The sequence below is a fragment of the Lolium perenne genome, chromosome 4, assembly GCF_019359855.2.
Source record: "Lolium perenne isolate Kyuss_39 chromosome 4, Kyuss_2.0, whole genome shotgun sequence".
Taxonomy (NCBI): Eukaryota; Viridiplantae; Streptophyta; class Magnoliopsida; order Poales; family Poaceae; genus Lolium; species Lolium perenne.
The window spans coordinates 247,353,522-247,364,056 of record NC_067247.2 but is presented as its reverse complement, the minus strand read 5'-3'; the positions used below and the strand labels follow the sequence as shown (position 1 = coordinate 247,364,056).

Here is a 10,535-nt window from a genome sequence, read left to right as displayed (position 1 = left end):
GCAAAAGTTGTACATGAACAGCTTTGTTCAGGGCGGAAAGGTATCTGCTCTCTCATCTTATTGAGACTGATTATATAAATAAATGCTGATGATATTGCTGGCTTTGTTCTTACTCTTAGCTGGTATGCCATAGTCTAAAATGTTGATTGTATAAATTTTGCAGATATCTTCTTCAGTTTCCGAAAAGAAATAAAAATCTCCAAACGTGGTATTATTAGACTTCTAAAATATGATCTTATACTTATTCAGTTATCTCTGTCTACATATCGACCCTATTTTCCATACTAGAGGCAAACACGGATTAATAGAATAAACATTATATATAATACCACATACACAACTTTTACAATACACACGAGGATATAAAAAACCAGCTTTAATACAGACAGTTTCTACGCTAGAGCTACTGGTAGACATCATAAATCTTAGCCAACATATTTTTCAGCCACTTGCTCAAACTCGCAAATGCCATCGTAAACTACATGGAAGTAAAGGTCCCTATCTACTGATACGTTTGCTCTGCAACTCCAGCATCACAATAATACTCGAAGGTAGTCAACTGAGCGTGCAATACATGTTCATACGTAATGTTGATGTTCTCCAAACTACGCCGCCAATCTTGCCAATCTTTAGTCATCACCTCCACTTTCATCCTCAACACCTCATTCCCTTCTTCCACCTGACGAAACGGCGAAACACAATACAAGAATTGTAGGCATAATGGTTGAAGCGGCGTGTTTTTTCCCAGTTGAGATCCTTCGTATCAAATTTGTGCTCCCCCTTTCAACTTCCAAATCTCTCTAAAATGCACAATAAGAACACCGTAAGTGAACAAGAATTCGTAGACAGCACGGGCGCGGCGTGCGCCGCGCCGCAAACTTCCTAGTTTGAAATATGCCAAACTCTCGTTGGGCCATCTAAAAAAAATCTCACGACGGTGCTATACCCATTTCAACTATATATGAGCAGCCGTTAAAAACACGATATATGAGCAGCTAAGCTTTCCTCTATCCCCCAAAAAGAAAAATTAAGCTCCCTCTAAATATCATTTTCTTTTGTCGTGCCAGCTTGTTCTTGATTGCTTGCCTACTGGTAAGCAAATCACAAGAGGCATGACCCACTCGGTCTGGTTGTGCTTTGTGGTGTAAACTGTAAAGGAAGACTCATCGCACATCTTTTGCTCATGATCCATGGCCAAGTTCGCATGGAGCCCTGCGTGAATTGCCCGGCTGTCTTTGGTCACAAGAAATTCTGCTCATCTTCATGCTACCCCTGTAGGTTGCGATTTGTTCATTTGCTCAATGCTGGAACTTCTAGCACATTCGCAATTCCGGAACACCCAACTGGTTTATTTTGATTATGGTGCATCTGTACTTTTTCCTATACTAGCAAAAGTGCCCGTGCGTTGCATCGGGAGAAGCTAAAACTTTAATGCTCCAATGAAACATCCGTGATGACATTTCTCCTATTTGCCATTGTCAAGAAAGGCTGTCACATTTGTTCTATTCGTGACGAACATGTTTAATAGTAAGATGAGCTCTACTTTTGATACTATACAATGAAAAGAGGAACAATAATATGCTAAATAAAAACAACAATGACGAAATGAATTAAAGCAGAAACCTAGGTATCGAGGTTCTTCGATTAAGTATCAGGCTGGAAGCAAAACTTGTAGGCTGTATTATTTTTTAAATTATTGCAAGAAAATAGAAACATGAGCAAATGCATGTTTAAGAATTCATTGTGCGGTTCCCTTCGCAGGCAAACAAAAGTACAGTATTAGAAAATGAATCAATGTCAGTAACACCCTACGATATCCGAAGTGCTTGCAACTTACAAGACTATTCGATGCAGGCATAGGTGGACCCAACCGTGTCTAAGCTTGGACACGCGCCCAGGCTCCCAACCGTGTCTAAGCATGGGCACGCGCCTAGGCTTCTGTCCAGCGACGCAACACATTTTGATGAAAATTTGACGAGTATTTTGATAAAAATTTGGCCGGGCTTATAGTGCATCGAGGCTTGATGAAAATCTTGGGTCCGCAACTGGGTGCAGGCTGGTAGAATTCATGACTACTGCATAATTTCTCTGCATAAAATCCACGGTGCATCTCTTGTACAAGAATAGAATTTTGCTTAGCCAAAATTTCAGAAAATTCTTGTGAAAAATCAGCTGATCAATTCAGTTTGCCTCAACTGTTCATACTGTCACGAACTCGCACATATAGGCCATCAAAGCCTCCCTTGCATGTAGGCTTAACAAGATGGTCTGGGTCTCCTGGGTATAGTTGTTTCTCAGATAATACTGGGAGAAGCTCTCAGATATTTCAGCAGCTTATTTTAGCACCAACACCATCCTTTGGGAGCACAGATTCCCTCGTTGGACATATCTCTCCAACCTGAAATTTTCGCTACCATTGATTCCCTCCTCGGACATATCTCTCCAGCCTGAAATTTTCGCTACCATTGGTGTTCAGTTCCGCTCCAGCAGCACCCACGAACGTCCCTGTAGAGCTCTGCTGATAGCATTAATCTTGATTTGTTTAGTTTGTTAGCTAGCTACATGCGTGGAGAGCTGCATGCACTAGGGGTCGTTGCTAGCTGTTGGAGGCAGCCGCGTCGTACGCGTTCGTGCGCGTGGTGCGTCCGGCCGGAGCGCACGGATCAAGCTGCGTGCGTACGTGCGCGTGTAGAGCTCGGCAGTTGGTGTGCGTGCGCGCTGCTATAAGTCACCCTGTAATCGTTGATGTAAACAGAGTGGTACGAGCCAGCTGAATAAAAGAGAGTTGGGCGTTGGTGCGCCCGCGGTGGCGCTCCGTGCGCCGGCCGGCAAAATCTGCGTGTCTTTCTTCTTCTACCTCTGTCCGTGAGCTGCGAGTGAGAGGGAAGAAGAGGTGCACCCGAGGCTGCACCAACATCTGCCTCCGTTCTTTTTTTCGGGCCGTGGCCAGGATTAATCTACCGCCCCTGCTCCTTACACATCCTTCACAACCAAGCAGTCATCCCATGCTCCTCCACCCAGCCTCGACCGTGGCGCACGAGTTCGGCACAGATATGCGCGCCGGCTGCCGAATATCGTCAACTCGCATGTCATCACCTCATCCGACAACCTTGCCGGCTCGCACGACCTTGCTTCCCTCGAGCTGCTTGCACCTGATCAACCTGCCACGAGAGGGCCTAGATCTTGGAGGCGGAGAGGTTTTGGGCTTCTGCGGTCTCGTGCCGCCGGCCGGAGGAGGAGGAGGTCCCCGGTTGCCGGAGATCGGGGGAGGAGGTCGCCGGTTGCCAGAGATCGTAGGAGGAGGTGACGCGGCTTCCTCAGTGACGACCCGGAGTGGAGTTGTGGTGGGGGAAAAGTAAAACAAACGAATCGGTAGTGGCATATGTGTGTATTATGCGATTTTGTGGGAGGGCAAATCGGTCCGAAAAAGTGTTGGACCAAGGAAACAATCCTCCCTTTATTATTAGGTATAGACTATACGCCACACCATGTCTTAGTGTACCAGATCTTTAATAATTTAAAGTCCGGCACTCCAGTGCCATTATTATCTAAACAAAGGTACATTTCTCATTTTATTCATCAAAACTACAATGCATGTATGTGACATGTATCAATAAAAAAGTGAATGAATAGAAAAATGGCATTCACAGGAGATACGTAACGAGACTCTTACATAAATTATTCAAAAATAGAATATTTTTACAAGTGTTCTTTACACTTCATTCCTTCGAACAAATGATGAGGGTGCATTGGCACACCTCCACCCTGTAGAAATAGATAGTCCATAAGCTACAAGATCGGCCCAAACTAGCGGGCACAGATCTTCTGACATACTACCCTTTGTAGTGAGGCGGTAAAGCAAGTGCTAAATATCCAATCTGAGGCCTTTAGTGAGAAATACTTAGGTCTGCCGACAGCTGTTGGTAGACTGACTAGTGATGCGTTTGAGTATATTGCTAAAAGTTCCAGGGGGAAGATTAATGGGTGGGCGGAGAAGAAACTTGCATACCCGGGAAAGGAAGCATTGATCAAATCAGTGATCCAGGCCAAGCCGTGCCATAGCATGAGTTGTTTCCTACTGTCTAAAGGGTCTTGCAAGAAATTAACATCCCTCATGAGTAACTTCTGGTGGAGTGGAAATTTGGACAAGAGATCTATGCATTGGGTGGCATGGGATAAACTTGCCGTTCCAAAGGGCCAAGGTGGTATGGGCTTCCGAGATATGCATGCTTTCAATGTGGCTTTGCTAGGCAAACAAGCTTGGAGGATTCTTACAAACCCAACATCACTGTGTTCCCAGGTTTTGAGCACTAGATATCTGCATAATCAGAACCTTATGACTGCAACTGCACCAAAAGCAGCGTCGAGGACCTGGAGGGCAGTGCTAGCGGGAAGAGAGGCTTTGAAACTGGGCTTGATTAAGAGAGTGGGCTCGGGTGATTCTATCTCCATTTGGGAGGATAATTGGATACCGAACTCAGCCTCGATGCGACCTATGGGGCGTTTGAGGGACACGAATGTGACCACTGTTAATGAGTTAATTGATGATCATCAGTGGAACGTCCCATTGATACGCCAGCTGTTTTTCGCTCCTGATGTTGATGCCATCTTGAGTATTCCTCTGCGGCGATCAGCTGGAGAGGATTGGACTGCTTGGGACAAGGAGAAATCCGGCGTCTACTCGGTCCGTTCAGCTTACAGAGCTATCGTCGATAAGAATCGGGGGGAGGAGGCCTTGAGACATGGTGACAGCCCTTCCTCTTCTGATAATGATACTGATGTTTGGAAGCGTCTGTGGAAGCTTCAAGTGGTACCAAAGGTGCGTGTGTTTTGGTGGCGAGTTCTTCGAGGTATCTTACCAGATTATGGGACTCTGTCACGGCGACATATAAGGGAAAACAGCACCTGTGGAATCTGTAAGGCGGAATCCGAAACTTTGATGCATGCGCTGATTGAGTGCAACCATGCAAAATTGTTTTGGGATATGGCAAAAGATTTGCTCTTAGTGAAATTGCCGAGATTGCACCCAGCTACATGGTCAAGGGATATTTTATGTGACCCGCTGATCAACACAAAGGCGAGAGCAGTTATTATCACAGTTATGTACTCGATATGGTCTTCGAGAAACAATCTGACACATGGTGAAGCTGGTTACAATCCAGGGAAGACTATGGAAGTGGTCAGGGAGACTCTGCAAGCACTTGAACTACCAGTTGACAATGATTTGCCTAAGTCAGCTAGGCCTTCTTGTAAATGGCAGAAACCACCGACGGACAGTGTTAAAATCAACTCGGATGGTGCCATTCGGGGGGAAAACAGCTCTGCGGCGACGGGAGTTGTTGCACGGGATGTCGTGTCTTTTCGTGGAGCTCTTGGAAAGTTTTATGAGGGCATCTCTGACCCCCTCACAGCTGAAGCTCTCGCGCTTCGTGATGCAGCATCTTATGCTGTTCAGAATGTTTTTACTAGAGTGGTGTTTGAAGTGGACTGCGTTGATCTTGTTCGTAGATGGCATGGTAGACTGGGTGATCGGTCTGTGATCAGGCCTATTTTAGATGAGATTAGTGAGCTAGTGTGTGGTTTAGTTTCTTACAGTATTAGTCATACCCGGCGGGAGGCTAACCAGGCGGCCCATTCCTGCGCAAAGTATGCGAGCATTCAGGAGGGATCCTTTGCTTGGGAGGCTGACCCTCCGGGTTTTCTTGATCACAGCCTGAGGGCTGATTGTAACTCGATGTTTGTGGATTAAAAGCAGCAGGTTCTTGACGCACTCTTTTCCTCACCAGGGTACCGAAGGGGACTGGGAGGTTTTTAATGAGGCGGCCTGCTGACTTAATATATGGTTATCAAAAAAAAAAAAAAAAAAGTGAGGTCGCTGACATGTGGGCAACCCATCTGGTGGGCCCACATATCAGATAATCCACTGAAGAAGAGGTACATCAAAGGACCATTCCCCAAAATAGCATCTCCGATAGGTCTGGTAGTAGTCCCGAAACTTATTCTGCCCTAAACCACATGCCATCGTTTCCAATGATATGAGCTTTGCCGTTTTGCACCAGCAACATAACAGCGCGAGATAGGACAACCGGGTCAATTCCTGCTAGTTCTACCACACGCAAGAAAGTGTGAATTGTCAGGAGAAACTGTACAAAGATAGCATTCCAGACTTTTGATAGATTAAGTTTTTTTTGTGGGTGCAAGATTATTTAGGTAACAAGACATAATAAATGCATTGCATGTGATTATCGTGATTCACAACGATCTAGTTATCTCAAGAGGGAGAATATACATATGCACAAATCTGTAATTAACAGGGAAAAGAAGAAGCTGGCACCATGGCAAGATGATCAGAGAGTAGTTTCTATTGATGTCTCTAATTGCCCAATCATTCTTGCCGCAGTGGCTACAAAGTTGCGCATTATATGATATTATAAACAAACCAGCATAATATCTAAGAAGTGTCATCAGATTAAGAGTGCAAAAAATGTGAACAGATCTAGGAACTGCAATGGATAAAATCAATATAATAGACATAGCATACATGAACAAAGATCGTAATTCAGGAATATAGGTGATGTGTGCTCACCAGATTCTCGTGTTTCGTCACCAGAGCGCACCTCTTCAACAGTGCAAACCCAGCTTTCTAATCCACGCTCATTTAGCTACAAACACAATGCAAATAAGGAGTATTATAACACTTCAAAGACACAGGCACAGGAGGTCTGTGTTCCTGGAAGCCAGATCAATTTCTTGTGTTGCAAATTTTCCAAAAGGAAAGGATAAACACTCACAAAGTTCAATATGTAGTTGGCCCAACCATGTATACTTCTCCAGAGAACAAGGCATTCGGTGTGATTTACTCCCTCCGTCCAGAAATGTAAGACGTTGGGAGAATATTTCCGACCAGGTGAAAACAGGGAAAAAGACAGCATTGCCCTTCCCAGATTTTGAACCGGTACCTTCCCAGATTTCGCCCTCCGTCGATCGCCCTCCGCCTCCACCTTCGCCCTTCGTCGATCGCCTTCCGCCCTCGCCCTCCGCCCTCCGTCGATCGCCCTCCGCCTCCACGATCGCCCTCTGCCCTCCGCCCTCCGCCCGCGCGCCCAGGCGTCCACGATCGCCTTTGCCCTTCGTGGATCCCCCTCCCCAGGTCGCTCCTCCTGGCCTCCGGACCTGGGCGCTGCTTCTCCCCAGGTTATCGATGCCCTCATCCCTTGGTCCCCTTGATCCCCAGGTCGCCAGGATCCCCAGAACGTGCAGCTCAGCTCGATCCTCTTCCTCGCTGCCCAGGAGCACCTGGGAGCTGCTTCTCGATCCTCTTCCTCGCTGCCCAGGACGCCCGGATCGCCTCGATCTCCAGCATGCATAGCTCCGCTCCAGTTGCTCCAGGCTCCTGCCGCTGACAAATTGTTGCTGCTCGCCTCCGCCATGTTCGTCTCCGGCTCCGGCCAAACAACCCTGCAACATCACTGAAAAAACAATATAAGTGGCCTGCCATCAATGGAGTACACCATGGCAGCATTTATGTTCGACCTCAATTGCACTCCATCTTTGTTGGATCTCAATTGCACTCCACCAGTCAGCTACACTCCACCTGCAGGAGGTTATGCTCCAGACCAGGATGCAGGTAGAACCCATTGGTTATCGCTACCTTTGTTCTTCAATTTCTGTCCAAAGCACCAAAAAAGTTTAAGGAAAATAACTGCTATCTGCTCTCAGTTCGTTTTCTTTTCTTACTACTGTACTTTAGAGCATGGATCATACACAAGCACTTACAGTGAACATTCAGCACCACATAGTATTTACCGCATTTTCAGAATATGTTGAGAATATATATTTACCACATTTTCAGAATATGTTGTATGCACATACGTAACCAGTCACACAGATGTAAAAGAAATACTAAACCCCTCTCTCAAGAACTAGCCATACATGTACAAGAAGAATGGAGATCTTGCTGGCGACAAATGAGCCAAAAACTGCACATGAAAAGAAAACAAAAATCATCTACAGCAGTGCATGGCTTGTCTCACATTAAAGAACAAGGGTAGCTAACTTATGGTACTGGAGTACATCTACTTGTCTGAAACCCTACTGCTAGCCTCTTTGCTTGTTCATGAATTTGGATTTAAAATGGTACACCAGTAGAGGACATGACTCTAGTTACAGTAACCGAAGAATAGCATTAGCAATTGACAGTAACTTCCAATATTTACTCCATTATGTAGCAGTGCAATATTTACTCCATCGTGTAGCAATTGACAACACTGTTAAATACTGAAGTTGTATGCCTGTATTATTCCAACTCTGTATGTATGTATGAGCAGGATAGTATTTACACAAAACTGAAAACAGATAGTCAGCCAGACAGACACAAACACACAATACAGATGTGGCTGCTGCAATGACAAGCTGTTGCTACTGTTATGTGTTGATTATTATGTGCTCAGTACTCAAACTGAATTACTAGTAGTACTGCTACCACTATGTGTCAAACTGCTTCGGAATGAGTTAAAAAACAGCACGGTTCAGGTCTATGTAACTTGATACTTATACATAGAAGAAGATGAAATGAAAACGAAATCGGTGAAAACCCGGATGGGGGTTCTGCAACCTAAAACCAATGCAGCAAGAAGCAATGACAGGAGATACAAAAGATGGAGCTATTCTCCATCAGGAGTATGTCCTTCAAAGGGCAAAGAAATGCTGGATTGCTGACCGCTAGTTGGCCAAAAGCTATGCATTGACCTGAATTGTTCTAGTAGGATGGAAACAACGGTCGCAGTCTGGCAATTTACAAGAAATTCTGTCAGGCCTTACCCCGACCCGATGTAATAATATAGCTCATCAACGCTATCACTGATATTAGAACATTAATTTGGAACCACTAGCTAAGCATCATGTTTACAGAGCATGGATCAACTTAATTGAACACCTTACATAAGATTAGAGAGTTAATTTGGACGCAGTGTTAAAATTGTTTCTTGGGAAATCGGCAGCAATCGTATGGGAACGAAATCATGCATAAAACGGCAGCTTTCTGCATCAAGCTAGAAGCAAGAAGCATGAGCACTCACGTATAGGATGGAGAAGAATACGCCGCGGTCGGGCCTGCCGCTGTGCGATGGTGCGCCGGCGCGCGGGGTGGCGCCGGGGTCGACGACGTCGACCCGGAAGCGGTTGGCCTTGACCTTGACGGCGGCGACGGCGGGCGAGGACCAGGCGGCCGGCAGGCCCTCGAGCTTGGCGGGGCCGACCGTGACCCCCCGGCGCCGCGGCGCCGGCGACCTCTGCACCACCATGCCGCCCTCCACCTCGTCACCTCCTGGGCCGAGGTCACCAAAGCTGAAATTGGGTGGTGAGCTCGCCGCAGAGAAGTATGGAGGCGTTCCAGCGCCGGCGGTTGGCCGGATCTCGTGGCCACAGACTCCAGTATCGACGGATCGGGCACCACTGCTCACAGATCTTGGGGCACTGACGAAAAAAACGATCTTGACCGGACGGAATCCTCCAGCTCTTTAGGGAGAGGCGGAGATTGAGCAAGGCGGTGTGGGCGGGGGCGGCACGGCGGCGGCGTAGAGCGCCGTGTGGGTGCGACGGCGTAGAGCGCGCCGTGTGGGGAGCGACTGCGGTGGCCATGGGAGGAGCGAGTGAAGCGAGACGGGGTGTGCTCGCAGTGTGAGTGCGGAGGGGCAAAATGGGAAAGTACGGAAATTTCGTAGCCTGGAAATTTTTTGCCGTGAAAACCCAAACGTCTTACATTTCCGCACGGAGGGAGTACATCCGTCCACTCTGCACGCCCTGCACAACATGTATCAGAAACAATGTTGGATGGCAATTTGACAGTGCAACAGAACATGTTAAACTATGGCATGCGTAGATGTTTCAACAGTGTAGATATGCTCACTGAACCTTCCATAACAAGGGCTGAAAGAAAAACTTCCGTTGCTTCAGGGCTCAGCGATCCTGCATATGATAAAGGCTGGTAAGTTTGTGACACGTCGGTGGTGATCCAAATGCACGGGATGGCAAACAAACTACTATATAAATAGCATATCTCGGTACTGCATCATCAGGAGAAAGCAAGATTACAGAAAAAAAGAGTTGTGAATACTAACAAGCATGAAGCACTCATAGTGGTGCACGAACATACTAGCAACCGTTGTAGCGACGCATGAGAGATATGATCGATGCCCCTCGGTAGCAAGGGCAGAACACAAATTAAACAGCTAAGAGAAAGAAGTCTTTACTTTCAATTGCTGGGTTTGAGAACAATGGGAATTCTGCTTCCACTGGGACTCTGTATATCCTTCTACTCCTGCAGTAGTCAAGGATGAGCTGTTTCCATGCACGAATTTGCGCTTGGCGGGCAGCTCCCACAGGCTGCAAACTGTCATGCTACGGATGTCAGCCGCGCTAATCTAAGCATCAAGGCAAGGTTTTCAAGCCGAGGGCTAATCAAAGAATATATAGATCGATTATTACGTGAAGTAGGATGGATCCTTGAAGAAGTCCGGCAGCTCAAAATCGTCCAA

The 10,535-nt window shown here is 46.6% G+C and overlaps 1 protein-coding gene across 10 annotated transcripts; it reads right to left on the bottom strand.

Annotated features, from left to right (window-relative positions):
- Positions 1-301: 301 nt before the first annotated feature.
- Positions 302-9,734, bottom strand: LOC127332359 (uncharacterized). Of its 10 annotated transcripts, XM_051358638.2 has the most exons (6): positions 9,078-9,715; positions 7,933-7,979; positions 7,534-7,667; positions 6,792-7,469; positions 6,587-6,662; positions 3,659-6,106 (listed from the first exon to the last, which is right to left on the bottom strand). In XM_051358638.2, the coding sequence occupies exons 4-6, from the start codon at positions 7,428-7,430 to the stop codon at positions 5,997-5,999; spliced, it is 825 nt and encodes a 274-aa protein (XP_051214598.1). In that variant the 5' UTR covers positions 7,431-7,469; positions 7,534-7,667; positions 7,933-7,979; positions 9,078-9,715; the 3' UTR covers positions 3,659-5,996. The 10 variants fall into 10 exon arrangements, with proteins under 10 accessions (XP_051214601.1, XP_051214598.1, XP_071675222.1 ...); XM_051358641.1 differs by lacking the exons at positions 3,659-6,106; positions 7,933-7,979 and adding an exon at positions 302-800 and having other exon boundaries at positions 9,078-9,712; XM_071819121.1 differs by lacking the exon at positions 7,933-7,979 and having other exon boundaries at positions 6,792-7,471; positions 7,552-7,667; positions 9,078-9,717.
- Between the last annotated feature and the right edge of the window lie 801 nt (positions 9,735-10,535).

Bases quoted from the DNA above. Each gene is read 5' to 3' on its own strand.
- LOC127332359 (XM_071819121.1), bottom strand. From the start codon at position 7,430: ATGGCGGAGGCGAGCAGCAACAATTTGTCAGCGGCAGGAGCCTGGAGC. The intron at 6,663-6,791 runs GTGAGTGTTTAT...TTGTGTTTGTAG, and splicing joins CCAACTACATATTGAACTTT to CTAAATGAGCGTGGATTAGA. The intron at 6,107-6,586 runs GTGAGCACACAT...TGCGTGTGGTAG, and splicing joins TGACGAAACACGAGAATCTG to AACTAGCAGGAATTGACCCG.